The sequence below is a fragment of the Acomys minous genome, assembly GCF_964271855.1.
Source record: "Acomys minous genome assembly, chromosome: 16".
In the NCBI taxonomy this organism is placed as follows: Eukaryota; Metazoa; Chordata; class Mammalia; order Rodentia; family Muridae; genus Acomys; species Acomys minous.
The window spans coordinates 96,178,258-96,193,068 of NC_140498.1; the positions used below are offsets into that span (position 1 = coordinate 96,178,258).

General features: G+C 53.8%; 2 protein-coding genes across 9 annotated transcripts in view; one reads left to right on the top strand and one right to left on the bottom strand.

Annotated features, from left to right (window-relative positions):
- HPS4 (HPS4 biogenesis of lysosomal organelles complex 3 subunit 2) overlaps nt 1-14,811 on the bottom strand; it is a 33,597-nt gene that overhangs the window by 17,634 nt on the left and 1,152 nt on the right. For 3 of the 8 annotated variants that reach the window (XM_084762603.1, XM_084762605.1, XM_084762606.1), the window contains exons 3-5: nt 14,160-14,648; nt 12,630-12,720; nt 10,811-10,954 (exon numbers count right to left, since the gene is read on the bottom strand). In XM_084762603.1, the coding sequence (XP_084618729.1) occupies nt 10,811-10,954; nt 12,630-12,720; nt 14,160-14,200 (276 nt within the window). In that variant the 5' untranslated portion in view covers nt 14,201-14,648. Of the gene's footprint in view, nt 1-6,332; nt 6,443-7,322; nt 7,494-10,810; nt 10,955-12,629; nt 12,721-14,159; nt 14,703-14,811 lie in introns of those variants that run through there. The other 5 variants (XM_084762604.1, XM_084762608.1, XM_084762607.1 and 2 more) reach the window with 5 other exon arrangements.
- LOC311586532 (coiled-coil domain-containing protein 121-like) lies at nt 1,954-3,638 on the top strand. Its single transcript, XM_084762611.1, has one exon. It carries the CDS (start codon nt 2,175-2,177, stop codon nt 3,495-3,497), a length of 1,323 nt encoding a protein of 440 aa, XP_084618737.1. The 5' UTR covers nt 1,954-2,174; the 3' UTR covers nt 3,498-3,638.

Sequence of the window (14,811 nt, forward strand, 5' to 3'; positions counted from 1 at the left end):
GAAGTCAGTCAGTAGCACAGAGGAGAGAGTCAGTGACGTGGAGAAAATGCAGCAAGGAAACTAAGATTCTGAAAGAAACCAAATGGAAATGCGGAAACCAACCCCAGAGATCCCTGAAAACAAGGTCGCTCGAGAAGGGGTTTTGTCAGGGCATCTGTCAGGGTGCCTCACCCTGCTCTGCAGTGACGGTTCCTCCTGAGGGCATCAGAGGGCACTGTGGAGATGCCTCCAGAGAGGTGCCACCATCCTACACCAACCAAGTCACCATGCTCCAGTAGCTGAGGTTCAGGCAGACAGAAAAGAAAGACACGCAAGGCAAGTATGAGAGTCCAGTAAGACTTGGATCAATTTCTTTCAGGGACACAGAATTCCTTCAGACATGCAGTGTGTCGGGCCACAGGCTAGGAGGCAGGGCTGGGAAGGCTCAGACAGAAAATGGGACCAGGACACACTGCCCAACAGGCAGATCTGCAGACACATGGCTTCTGGAAGACCTTTATGAAATGGCTCTCCCCGTCTGTGTCCCACTGTGCAGCCAGATCACACACAACCATCCCTGTCCCGTTAACAACACTGCTGGATGCTGCAGTGCTGTGCTGGGCATGGGGCCACCTGCTGGGGAGTGACACGGGTCTTCCCCTCTTCTTCAGTGCAGAAGATGCTGAGCAAAGGTGCTGAGGTCACCTGACGTTAACGCTCTTCTTCAGGCCCTGCTGACCACGGCCTGCCAGTTCACAGGAGAAAAGCGAACTGTTTCTCATTATCCCTCAAAATCCACAGAGTTCTCCACTGTGTGCGAAACAGGGAGGCGCGTGCCTGACGCAGGAGCTGTGCTCAGGCCTGTCACAGCTGCCCTTTATCAAGGGGCGACACAAAGATCTCAAGGCAGGATAAGGCTTTGCACTGACACTGAGGACCGGTGTGGATGGTTAATGACACAGAGGGGAGGTCAGAGGTCAGAAGCGTATGCATCTGTCCCTGAAAGACAGCATCCCAAGTTCCTTCCTCCCTCACTGTGAAGCCCGGGATGTAGCCCTAGAGACCAGGCTGGCCTCAAACTCACAGGGATCTCTCTGCTGCCTCTGCCGCCACCTCCCAGTGCTGGGAAGAAAGGGCCCCGGGGCCTGACTTGCCCTGCGGCTTCTCCCCTTTGTCTCTCACTCTTCACTCACCCCTTTTCACATTTCCTGGGCACCTAGTTCGTCTGCACACAGCAGCGCTGGGGCCGGACATGAGGTCAGTGGTAGCACAGGGAGCCAGGAGCCTCCTCCCAAGGCCCCAGACAGAGGGACACCTCTCCCTGCTTCCTGCCAGGAGGCACTGAAACTTCTAGGGCCACAAGGCAAGTGCCTTCTTCCCTGGGGAAGTCCCTCAGCTGTCCTCATGGCAGAGAGAGCCAGCTAGTGCGGTGGCCGAGCTTGGAATCCTCTCTCTGCTCTGTCTGTGGGAGGCTTTCCTCCCTGTCCACATTTGGGCATGTCTCGACACGCGGTGCTGAGGTGGCTGCACAGGATACAATTCCCAGGCGGCTCTCTCTTCCTGGGAAATTGAGGTAGCTTGCTGTGCAAGCCCCACCCTTCACACACCAGCCATGGCACAGGGAACCCAGCGGGCACCGAGGGTGTCCAAAGCCGGAGGAACAGACCCAGACTGCGCCCAAACTCCACACTGAGAAGTGAAGCCAGTAGCCTGGAGCCTCCAGGCCCTCGGCACCCTCCCCCACTCCCAGGGCTCCTGCCCAGGCAGCACAGTGTAGGTCACAGGTGCAAATGATGTCCCTGGCAGGGCTGAGAAAGACCGGGTGCTGTCTGCCACAGGCGCCAAGCCTCTGCAGCTTTTCCAATCTTGCTTGTGTACTGGCCTAAAGCACCAAAGCCCAGAGTCTTTCCAGGCCCCGCCCCTCCCCCACAAGCCCCGCCCCTCACAAGCCCCGCCCACAAGGCAAACGCGCCACCTAAGGGTTAAAGACAAGACTAACAGTCTACATTCTGTGCTGCCTGGGCCTACGTGCCAGTACCTCCAACCCTGGGGGAACCTGGGGGAGGTGGTTACCTGCATCTGTAGAGCCTGGAGGATGAGCAAAGGGAACTAAGCCAGGAGAAGGTGCTGAGCTTCTGAGCCTCTGGTAGCAGGGTCTGGGAGGGGCAAAGGCCCACACCCAAGAGGGAGGGTTTATGGAGCCCCAAGGCCAGGATTATACTACCTGGGACACCAGGGACAGAAGAGCCACCGTCTTCCCCACCAGACAGGGAGGCTGGGATGTAGGAACACCACTAACTCCTGCAAGGAAGGGTAAGACCTCTGTGACCTACCAAGAAGTCTGGTACAGGCCTTGTCTGGCCAGGAGGAAGGCCATATGCGACTTCCAGGTGAGGTGGCCAGAGGTCATTCTCCAGGAGGAGAGGAAAAAGGAGGAGGGACTTTCCGGAACTGGCCACAGCGCCCCTGACAAGTGGACGCATGTCGCCAGCACCTGCTCCTCGGGAGTCAGCCTGGAAGACTTGGAAAGCAGTCCCAGTGAGCCTCTGGATTCCAAAGGAGGGTTTGCTGGTGGCCGCCCGCCCTGTCTCTCAGAGGCCCCACGTATGACCATTCTCAACAGCTTTCTGAAGCCAGAGTCTATGACTCGGCTGCAGAGGAAGGTGAGAAAGAAGACCCTGGCGGCCATGAGCGAGCTAGAGCGGGAGATGGAAGCAGTTAAGAGCCGGCAGTCAGTGCTGCTGAGGGACATCAGGGAGATGCAGAAGCACATAGCATTGGAGGAGGCAGCAAACAAGCCCTTCCTGGAGCACCTGAAGAAGGCCGGGGAGGAGCGCCAGAGCAAGTACAACTCCCTCTGGAAGAACTATATCCAGCAGTGTCAGGAGATCGAGGTCAAGAGGCGAGAGCTGCTCTCCAGCTTCACCTCACACACAGCCACACTCGGGAAGCAGCTGGCGCAGGGCAGGAGGCTGGAGGCCGCCTTGAGGAGGAAGCTCAGGGCCCTGAGGCCTGTTGCACAGATGAGGAAGAGGCAGGACAGGGAGAAAGCGGCCTTAGAGAGGGAGGAGGCCAGCATCGTGGCCGACACCCCCCTCATGGACCGAGACAGACACTGGCACTTCCTGAAGGAAAGGGCCGCCTTGGAGAAGCGAGTGGAGGAACTCAACCTGCTGGAGTCCGGAGAGGACATCACCAGGGAACTGAGGAGGACGGCCAAGGCCTTGGAGGCCGCGGCCAAACAGGCCCACAAGGACTTCTGCCAGGGTATCAATGCTGAGAGCAGGAGGCTGCGGACACAGCTCCATCAACTGGATGAGGAATTCTGCCAGCTGGAGGCCAGAAGGGAGAAGCTGGAGCAGAGAAAGCAGCAGGGGAAAGAGCAGCAGTGGTACCTGGAGGCACTGGCCCGGGGGAGGCAGCGCCTGCTGCAGCGGGAGCACGGGTGCCCCAAACCACAGGCTGCTCCTCACCCAACACAGGGCCAGCCCGAGTGCCAGGCCCAAAGCCAATCCTAAGTAATGGCGCCACGTCCCGAGGGGCAGACTGGAGCTGAAGTTGGGGGTACTACGCAAGGAATGAAGATGTTTTCAGACAGTGCAGAGAGGACAGGAACACCAAGGGGGCGGCGGGCTGAACTGCTCAGAGGGCAGAGGGGTCCCGGCAGGGCTGTCTCGCGGGCTTGGCCCCCCACAGCATCACACTTCCCTCTTCACACTCCATACCTTCCAAGCTCCCTGCTGCGGAGCCGACCTGCTGCTCAGTTCCTGCCCTAGCGTGGACATCATGACAACGGGGTGCATTTTGGGATTGACACCTTCCACACAGCCACCCCACCTCACAGTGGTAGCATCACAGTGGTAGTGTCTTAGGTGATTGCAGGCTGTTATTTGGGAAAATGGCCTCTTTGCATTTGTGCCTGGCTGAGGCTGGATTGGTTTGCAGAGCTGTAGGTCGTGATATGGAGTGTGGCCCCGTGTGACAAAATATGACCAGCTCTGAGTCCTGGGCGATGCTCCAGGCAAAAAGCCTCAGCATTATACTGTAGAACTGTAACCTTCACTTAGCTATAGAATGATCCATCTCATTCAAAACTGCACTGAAAACGAATTGCTGAATGTACCTTTGGCTTACAGATTTAACTTGCATGTGAGATGTTTTGATGTTAAGCAATGTTATTGAAAACCAAAAGTCAAAATAAAAGTCTGTTTATTATCAGCCAAGCACACAGCTCCTTTGTGTGTGTGTGTGTGTGTGTGTGTGTGTGTGTGTGTGTGTAACAAATATCTGTGGGGGGACTTAAGATGAAAGCTGCTTGCACCCTTGAAGACTTGGCTACTGGACGTAGATTGCAAAGGGATAATGGAGCGAACACTGCCTCTGCCTGGGGCTGTGACTTGACCATGTCCCACATCATGCAGGACCGTCCAGCCTCCGCCTGCCTCACCCGGCACTCAGGAGCAATCGATGCTGATGCCTGCGGCTCTCTCATACTTAATACCTGAGCACCTACTGTGTGCAGGGGAAGGTGGCAATCCCACAAACTCAACACAGTAGGAACCTGGGGGCTCCTGGCTGCTTGGAAATGTTTAGGGGACAGGAATCCAGGGCCTACGTCCTGAGGCACATGCAGGACAGACTGACAGCTGCTATCAGCAGGGCCTGGCTTGGGGTGGTGTGGAGGGATCCACTGGACATGAGGGGGACTGATGAAGTCTCCCCAAAGCCACCACATGGGCTAGGTGAGGTGCTGGTCAGTACCACATGACCTGCCAGCCTGTAACACCCCAAACCCAAAGCCTACTCGTGTCTATTGATGTGAAACATGAGGGGAAAGGGCCAGAGCGCACTGACAGTGGGAAGGGACGACGGGGCTGTGACAGCGAAGGACTGAGGTCAGGGTCTCAGTGTTGGCTGTCCATCTCAGCGGGGACAGGACACCTAGAGGGCTTAAGAGGGAGGGGCAGTGGCACCTCCCTGCCAGAGCACGGGAGGTCCAGTAGGTGGCCAAGTCCTTGTGTTTGAAGCTGATGGGCAACGGTCCCCTCTGCCATCTCCCTATGGCGCGTTTACTGCTCCGTGTGTCACGTCCACCCACTGTGGGTGTTTCCAGTAGTCTGAAGTAGGCAGCAAAGAACTGGCAGGTCATGTCCCCCTCATGTCCAATGGTTCCCTCCACAGCACCCCAAGCCAGGCCCTGCTGATAGCAGCTGTCTGTCTGTCCTGCATGTGCCTCAGCACATAGATCCTGGATTCCTGTCTCCTAAACATTTCCAAGCAGCCAGAAGCCCCTGAACCCTAATCAGCTGAATCAGACATGTTGCTTTCTTGGCACAGTACCCATGCTCAGTAAACAGTAGGAAAACGTGGCTGGAGCGGTTGCCTGCTGGTGGGAGCAGTATTTATTCTGGACAAGCTGGTGGAGGCTTAGCGACCAAGTGGCTGGTGTCCCCAGTGCCGGCCACTGCTTCCCAGAAGCTGTGGGGCTAATGGTGGGTCTAGACACGTGCAGGCGGGTTCAGGCTAGCCTTCATTTTGTGATACATGTGCAGTAGTCAAGTCTTCCAGGCGGCAGTCATTTTAAACCCCATCACAGCTCTGAAACCCGAGGCAATGTATACTGTTCCACTGTCTCCTGAGGTAGAGGAGAGGACATCGCCCCTCACTCACAAGGCCGGTGTCGCCCTGGGCACAGCAGAGGAAGGGACACAGTCTCGTTTGTCTCATCAACTAGTCACAAACGTTTCCACGTGTGGGAAACTGAGGCCAAGAACACAGCGGAATCTGGGCACAGTAGAGCACACCTTTAGTTCTAATATTAGGGAGGCAGAAGCAGGTGGATCTCTGTGAGTTTGAGGCCAGTTTGGTCTACAAAGAAAGTTCCAGAATAGCAAGGGCCCCTACACAGAGAAATCCTGTCTTAAGAAACAAGAAAGAAAACAAAACCAAAAAACTAAAACCAAAACCAAAACCAAAACCAAACCAAACGCAACGCACAGTGAGAAGACTATATCAGGTCCGTGTGGTTCCACTCCATGGTGCCAGCTGCTGCAGCCAGGCACAAGTCCCCGCCGTAGCTCAGCACACAGAAAGACCCAGCCAGACAGCACACAATCATCTCACTGGCATAAAAAGGTTCAATATCTCTTCATAACGCAAGTGCTGGAAAGAACCACAGATGGGCTCGAACAGGCCGTACTAAGAGTGAGAAGGGCAGCACTCCATGGCAGATGCGGGAGGGGCCAAGGGGCAAACCTGGCCACAGTCACTCCATCTGGAGCTCACAGTCTTAGCTGGAGCAATTAGAGAAAGGAAGAAAGGGGACAGGAGCAGAAATAAAGAAGTCAAGTCACCTGTCCTTGTAAGCGACACGATTCTACACTTCAACTGCCCTGCAGACTGCACCAGGACACGCTCACGGTTGATAAGCACTTCCAGTGAGGCAGCAAGACGCAAAACCAACCTACAAAGAATAGTTTTTCTATGTATCACTAACATATTTGCTAGGAAAGGAAAAAATTAAAAGAGAAAAGCCCATTTCTCATAGCTTAAAAACAAAACAAAAAACCAACAACAAAAAAATCTAGAGTGGAGGAATCTAAATAAAGATGTGAAAGGCTGCCACTGAAAACTCACAAATATGGAAGAGACTGACGTTGAGAGGCACGGGGAGACAGGAGGCCTGGAGCTCAGGGAGAGGTAACGTGCAGCATAAACGTAGCAACTGGGCAACCACATGGTCACTCACAACCATCTACAATGTGATCTGATGCCTTCTTTGGCACATAAAACACTCATATACAATAAATAAAATAAATAAATCTTTTAAAAAAAAGTAGCAACCGGTGTGATGCAATCCAAAGTCAATACAACCAACCCCCATCAAAACACAAAAACAGGGCTGGAGAGATGGCTCAGAGGTTAAGAGCCCTGACTGCTCCTCCAGAGGTCCTGAGTTCAATTCCCAGCAACCACATGGTGGCTCACAGCCATCTATAGTGTGATTTGATGCCTTCTTCCAACCTGCAGGTGTACATGCAGGCAGAGGACTGTGTACATAATAAATACATGGCAAAAAACCAAGATCCTGACTAGAAGTTATAGCAGGCCTGTCACCGTACTAGATATCAAAGTATACCACAGAGCCACTGGCAACAAAGCAACCCAGCTAAAGCCCAAGGCCCGCAAAGAAGGCGATTGGTTTCCTTAGCAGAGGAGCGCGTCTGGGCTGGCAGGACGGCTCACTGGGTAAAGGCAGAGCTGCTAAGCCTAGGAGGAAAGCTCAGTCCCAGAGACGCACATGGTGGGAGGGGGAAGCAGCTGTGGCAATGCTGCCCTCTTACCTACACACACTCCACAGTGGGCAGACTGCAGTAGGCACACACACAGGGACACCCAGTGAGTGAGCTTCCGGTACGTGATGCTCAGAGTGGTAGCACACGGGAGGTGGAGGCAGAAGACCAGGGTGATAAACAAATACAATGCACGCATGCACCCCCATGAAGACACGGCATCTGCAGAATGGATGCAAACTGTATGGGAAGCGAAATACGATTTGGAAAGATAGAAGCCACATGTTTTCTACAGACAACTTAGATTTCCTTGTTTACATTTTGGGAGGTCAGGGTGACAGTACACACGTGGAGGTCAGGGTCATAGCACACGTGGAGGGCGGGGTCACAGTGCACACACGGAGGATGGGGTCACAGTGTACACACGGAGGTCAGGGTCACTGTGCACACACGGAGGTCAGGGGCACAGAGCACATGTGGAGGTTAGGGGTCACAGTGCACACATAGAGGTCAGGGGTCACTGTGCACACATGGAGGTCAGAGGACAGTTTGAAAAAGTAGGTTCTTCACTGCCACCAGATGTATCTTGGAGATCAAACTCAGGTGACAAGGCTTGGTGGTGAACATGCGCACCACTGAGCCATAGCCAGCCAAAGCTCTTACATTTCATTTTTTTAGAGACAGGGTTTCTCTGTGTAGTCCTGGCCGCTTTGTAGACCAGGCTAGCTTTGAACTCATAGCAATCCATCTACCTCTTCCTCCCAAGTGCTAGGATTAAAGGTGTGAGCCACCTTGGTGCCCGCATCCTTAGATTTAAATTTACACGAGAGAGAGAGAGAGAGAGAGAGAGAGAGAGAGAGAGAGAGAGAGAGAGAGAGAGACAGAGACAGAGAGACAGAGACAGAGACAGAGACAGAGACAGAGAGAGAGTATGTATAGAAGTCATGATTTTGTTTTAAATGTATGGGTGGTTTGTCTGCGTGTGTGCCCAGTACTTGAGGAAACCAGAGAGGGTGTCAGATCCAGTGGAACTGAAGTCACAGATGGGTGTGAGCCACTATGTGGGTGCTGAGAACTGAGCTTTTACTCCTAGATACTCTGAAGTTCACAAACATCCACCTGCCTCTGCCATCTGAGTACTGGGGGATTGAGGGTGTGGGCGCCATGCTGGGCACAATAGGAGGCCATCGTCTAACTGCTGCTGAGTGTGCACTGCCATCGTGTAACTGCTGCTGAGTGTGCACTGCCATCCTGTAACTGCTGCTGAGTGTGCACTGCCATCGTGTAACTGCCGCTGAGTGTGCACTGCCATTGTGTAACTGCTGCTGAGTGTGCACTGCCATTTTGTAACTGCCGCTGAGTGTGTCCTGTCATTGTATAACTGCCGCTGAGTGTGTCCTGTCATCATGTAACTGTTGCTGAGTGTGCCCTGCCATCGTGTAACTGCCACTGAGTGTGCCCTGCCATCGTGTAACTGCCGCTGAGTGTGTCCTGCCATCGTGTAACTGCCACTGAGTGTGCACTGCCCTCGTGTAACTGCTGCTGAGTGTGCACTGCCATTGTGTAACTGCCGCTGAGTGTGTCCTGTCATCATGTAACTGCCGCTGAGTGTGCACTGCCCTCGTGTAACTGCTGCTGAGTGTGCACTGCCATTGTGTAACTGCCGCTGAGTGTGTCCTGTCATTGTATAACTGCCGCTGAGTGTGTCCTGTCATCATGTAACTGTTGCTGAGTGTGCCCTGCCATCGTGTAACTGCCGCTGAGTGTGCCCTGCCATCGTGTAACTGCCGCTGAGTGTGTCCTGTCATCATGTAACTGCCGCTGAGTGTGCACTGCCATCGTTTAACTGCCGCTGAGTGTGCACTGCCATGAGATTAATTTAAACCTCTGTCTCTGCTGCGTGGCGCACAGCCCTGCAGCCAGGCCCACCTCCACAGACACCAAGCACTGCCTGTCTCCACTGCCAGGCCGGCCTGAGTGTCTAATGGTGCTCACTCCAAGGCCTTGCTCGGCTCAAGGGCACCCCAGATCCCAGGGACCCCAGCCTGCCCTGTGAGCCGCACCTGTGCTGGTCAACCCTCTGCCCTGTGTGAGGCTGTGCCGGGACACCGCACGTTAACCTGAAGAGATGGAGGGCAGCAGCTGACACACTCCAGCAGTTCTAAGAGAGCAATGCAGCTGCCTCCAACCCTCCCCCCTAGGGCTGCTCTCCAACTCAGGACTCCCCGCCACACCCACAGACTGACTGCAGTGAAGATGTAAGAGCGCCACTGGAAAAGGGAGGGAACTCAGGAAAGACACTGTCCATCCCAAGCCTCACACAGAACCACAGAAATCACGGCAGGCGGGACAGTCACCTGACTTATGACACAGGTGCGTAGGGAACTCAGCAACTGTGCAAGAATGCTACATAACCAGACTGGGGTGGGGGGAATCACCCTTGACCTCCACTCACAGCACCCACAAACAGAAAACAAAGTGGCATTATAGACACAAATTTAGAAGGAAAAACAATCACCTTTTTTATTTTTTCAATTTGAGACCAAAATAGTCGGCAATAGTTCCTCGGCCTACCACAGGTAAAAGCTACAGAAGGCAACACGGACCAGACACCATCAAAACAGAGGGCAGTAGCTCATCAAGGAAAAGTAATAGGCATGCTATAAACTGGGTCTCCACATATGTGTATGTGTACACACACACACACATAAACATGTACACGCCTGCATAAACTAGACACGTGCAAATTAAATAAGTAAAAATAATATGAAAAACACCCGCCCTGCTCAGAGCAGGGTAGATCTGAAGTGTTTTGAAGGGCTGTACGTGGCGCAGGGGCAGAGCGCTGCTTGACATCATGAGGCCCTGACCCGGAGTTGTCTTTTCGGAGGCTTACTGCTGAATAAGCTCACCCCTTCTAGTTCTTTCTGCGCTCTGGCTGGCTGATTCAGCTCAGCTGTTCTGGCTCAAACGCCTCTCCAAGCTGACTGGCTCCATCTGGCTGAGCTGCTCTGCCTGGCCTCATGCTAATCCTGGCAATCTGCTCCAGCCCTCCACCTCCTTCTGTGCTCACCTGTGTCTAGCCTGCTCTCTCTGCGCCTGCCTCTGTACAACTGTGCTCTCCCCCGCCACCCCCCGTGCTGCTTTCTCCTAAACAGCTTCTCTTTCCTCCATCTCGTGAGAGTTGTGCTGCTCTGTTCTGTCAAATCTTTCTGGTTTGTCACTTTCTCTGGCTCTCACTGAAGACATCACTTTCAAGCAAGGGTGCCTCCTCCTACAAACTAACTTCACCTCCATTGTTTGGGAGTAAAGGTGTGTGCTAAGGACCTGAGTGCATTCCAGCTGGATCACACAGACCTAGGAGGGGTTTGGATGTGATCAGAGCGCCCATGTTGCTAGGTTAACATTCCTCTGGATTCTCCCTTAGCATCAGAGCAGTGGTCAGAGAGCACTGAGGTCTGAGAAGCAGCTGCAGCCAGGGGAAGAACACGCGTGGCCAACACAACACTCCCACAGCAGGCCTGCGCATCCAGACTTACCCACAGGTAGTCCCCATCCACCCTGACGGCGAACTTGAGCTTCCGCAGGCGGATGAGCGTGGGCGGGGTGCCAGAAAGGTCCCCTAGGCAGCGCACTACGCCTGCAAGCTGGCCACAGAGCAGCTCCTGCTGGTCTAACAGGGTCTGTGGGAGAAGCAGACAGCGCTCAACCTGCCTGCTCTACACAGACCAGCATCTGCTCCCCATTTTCACAGGCCAAGAATAGTTTTTATGTTTTTAAATAAATCTACTTATTTATTTAGTATTTATACAGTGCTTTGTCTGCATGTATGGCTGCAGGCCAGAAGAGGGCACCAGATCACATTCTAGATGGTTATGAGCCACCATGTGGTTGTTGGGAATTGAACTCAGGACCTCTGGAAGAACAGTCAGTGCTCTCAGCCTCTGAGCCATCTCTCCAGCCCTAGTTTTTATATTTTTAATATAAAATTGCATGCACCATTGCATGCAATTCTTTGTGTCCCCATGCGTGGGCTGGGCACATGCATCATAGCACCTGCGTAGATATCAGGGAACCATTTTTAGAAGCTAATTTTCTCTTCCATTATGGGTTCTAGAGATTTAATTCAGGCTTGTGCTTTGACCCGCTGAGCCACCTGGCCAGAGGTGTGTGTGGGGTGTGTATCACATAGTGTGGGGGTATGGGAGTATCGTATATGTGTGTTACGTGGTGTGTGTGTGTGTGTGTGTGTGTGTGTGTGTGTGTGTGTGTGTGTGTTGTGGTAGTGCCTTTTTGTGCAGCCCTGGCTGTCCTGGAACTCACTCTGTAGAGCAGGCTGGTCTCAAGCTCAGGGCGCCTCTACCTCTGCCCTCTGCCCTCTGGCCTCTGCGTGCTGGGACTATAGGCATTAGAGGTCAAACACGGCCCAGTTATCATATTTGTAAGATCATAAAAAGCAGCAGTAGCTGAGCATGGTGCCCTGTGCCTGCAATCCCGCTGACCTAGGGAGCCCAAAGCTCAAGGGCGGGGACTAGAGAGGTGGCTCACAACCATCTGTAACCGTCCAGCCAGAGGAGATGGCGCCCTCAGGGGCACCAGGCAGAACACTTATATACATAAATAAAAAAGAGATGAGTCAAGAGCAGCCTGGATCATACGAGGAGAATACAGGATGGCTGGTGTGTGAGGACTGAGCGCAGACTGAGCAAGCAGGCTATGCTGTGTTGTTAGGGTCCTGTCTAGGGGGACTGGGGAGGGAGGGGGAGCCAGGCAGGGGAATGCCAAACAAACAGCAACAGTTAGAGTCTGGCTGCAGCACCTGATGACACTAAAGCAGCTGTCACTCAGGCTCAATCCTGCCAGGTGTGTGTGACACGATAGAGCCTGGTGGGTGAAAGGACACACTTCTAGGACTTGCTTTAAACTTTCTTAGAAAAAAACAAAAAACAAAACGGAGACATTAGGGCAGTCGGAGCTCACAGTGTTCACAGGTGCTGACCTGGGGATGGATGTAAGAGTTTGCAATAGTCTCTACTTTGTTGTTTGAATAAAAGCTTTTTAAATAAGTGGATCAAAGACTCAGGAACAGGAGGAGACAGACAGAAGCCTGGGGGCAACTGACAGGGCTGGGAGAGAGGAGGCCCGAGCTGCCTGGGGACTTAAGACCAGCACAAGAGCACTGCTGCTGGCATGGGCCTGTCACCCATGGAGGCCAGGAACTCCAAGAGAACCTGGCTCAAAGCTTGAAATGTAAGTAAAGAAAAAGAGGGCCGGGTAGAGAGCAGAGCACGCATACGGCCTGAGAGTCCTCCCCAACACGTCTTAACTGAGGCCACATGCACAGCTGCCCCTGCTTACCTGGGAGGGGTGGAAGTGGCAGATGCCAGCTCTGGTGGGGTCTCCTTCTCCCTTTACCTTGGAACCGTCATACAGAAAAAAGTAGTTCCACCTGGCAAGAGAGCAGAAGGAAGCCATGGGGCCCCGGCTCGGGGAGGGCTTGGCGCTCAGTTGCCAGGAAGAGTCCAGAAGCCACAAGCAGATAAACCCACTGCAAGTGCAACAGACTAGATACGCCAGTGCCCAGAGGAGGCAGCGGCTCCTGCGGGGACCAGGTGGCCTGCTGTTGGAAACCCTCCCCGCTGGCTGAACAAGCACAGGCTTGCATGCTTTCCTGCCATCTCTGAGGGTTCTGGTAACAAAGTAACCTGAGGTGTCTCCACTGCACTTCTCCCGAGCACGCTGGTGGGAAGCAGCCCTTCTCTTGAGAACTCAGGGACTCGTGGGACACGTATAAGGGGGCCTACAGCAGGCATGCTTGTCTGTACCACAAGACGGCAGCCTTTGAAACCTGACAGAGAAACACCAAACTCCTCTCTGACCCTCAGAACCTTACCAGCAGCTCAGGCTTGCTTCCTCTCCAGCCTTGAGGCAGCCTTCCACCTTTGCCTCCCTCCCAGGTTCTGGGACGACAGCTGAGCCAGGACGTCTGGCTTCCGAAGACTCTATCCCTGAGCATGACACCACCTGACTGCACAAGGTCAGCTAGGCAGAGACCGGACTTCAGCTGTGCTCTCAGACTCTGGAGAGCACCTGGCCAGGCCCGAGCAGCCCACAAAGCAGACACGACACTGTTGCCCGAGCCATTCTTGCAGGACACAAGGCCCTCCCATCACCTTCCTCACAGCAGACACCTGCTGCTCCAACATCATCCACTTCCTCAAGCTCCAAGGCTCAATGTGCAACTGGCCACAGGTTAGATGTTGATCCAAAACACTTGTGTGGACCACCAGCCACCGCGTCCTCTCCCACAACTGAAATCACTCGTTCCTCTGCTTTCACTATACCTCAGCAGCACTTGGCATGGCTCCGCACGTAATCAGTTGCTAAGTCTGCGGATCTAGCTAGGCCACGCCTTTCACTGTCACCTCTCAGGAGCATTTGCTGAACCAGGTTGTAAAAAAGGATGAAGCTCCAGAGGGAACCGAGTTTCAGGGAGACACTGTCCAACAGCCTTGGGAGCCAGACGGGCCAAACCTCAGCTGCAGCCATCCTGCCTCTCCACCGACCTGACGACACACCCAGGCCATCAGGACTGCCTGCCCAGTCACCTACCCGCAGCACCTAAGGTGGGGTTTGTACAGTGGTCATCTGGGTTTTGCTTATTTTTGCTGCACTAGGGATTGAACCAGGGCCTCTCGAATGCTGGGTGAACACTCTATCCCTGGGCCTTATCCAGCCCCAAACTGGGTTCAAACACATATGCTCTGGAAAGAAAAGGCTTCCACGCTGAGTGAGGTTGCTCTAAGGGGAAGAGCAAGATTAGCTGGCTGAGCTTCCAGTTCACTCAAAGGATCCTGGAAACCACCTCAGGCAGGCCTTGACACTCACCACGAGGCTGACTTTGTCTCTGAGGGAGTGGTGGTGGCCATTTACTCTCTGGATGGCCTCATCCTCTTCATGTGCTCCTCCTCCTAGAAGCCCTCCTCTGTCCCCAGTCCAGCGACGCCCGGTGTGGTCAGGTCAGGTGACTTTTGCTACTTGGTTCCTTTTCACTCAACATCAAAGTGCAACTTCCCTAGGCGGCAGGTTCACTTCCAGAAGTGTCTGCAGCGCTGAGAGGTCCAGGAGGAGACAGATTCGAGCAGACCAGGTCAGCTCAACAAGACAAAAGTGTGCTCTGCTTCAGAAGCATCCAAGCGGCTGTCCTCACTGGTGCACCTTCCAACTCCTCTCAGGGAGCTCTGCGGTGGGGAGAGGCGTGCTGGATGGGCAGAGGCAGCTCTGGCAGGACCTATGACTGTATGCACAGTTCAAGGTCTTACAGTGTGTTCTTTTAAAAGGCCCAAAGTTTCCAGTTCACATAGGAGTGCCTCAGCTCTGAGTAAACACAAAGAGTGGATTCTTTCAGAAACTCACGAGCATGCATGTGACCTGCATGGTTCAATAAACAACAATGTTTCAAAGTAAAAAGAAAGTGGTAGCAGCGACTTCAGAGCCCCCCCCCCCCCTTTTTTTTTCCAGCAGAAAACACAGTCTGCCT

Coding starts and splice junctions, on each gene's coding strand:
- LOC311586532 (XM_084762611.1), top strand. CDS start 2,175: ATGGAGCCCCAAGGCCAGGATTATACTACCTGGGACACCAGGGACAGA.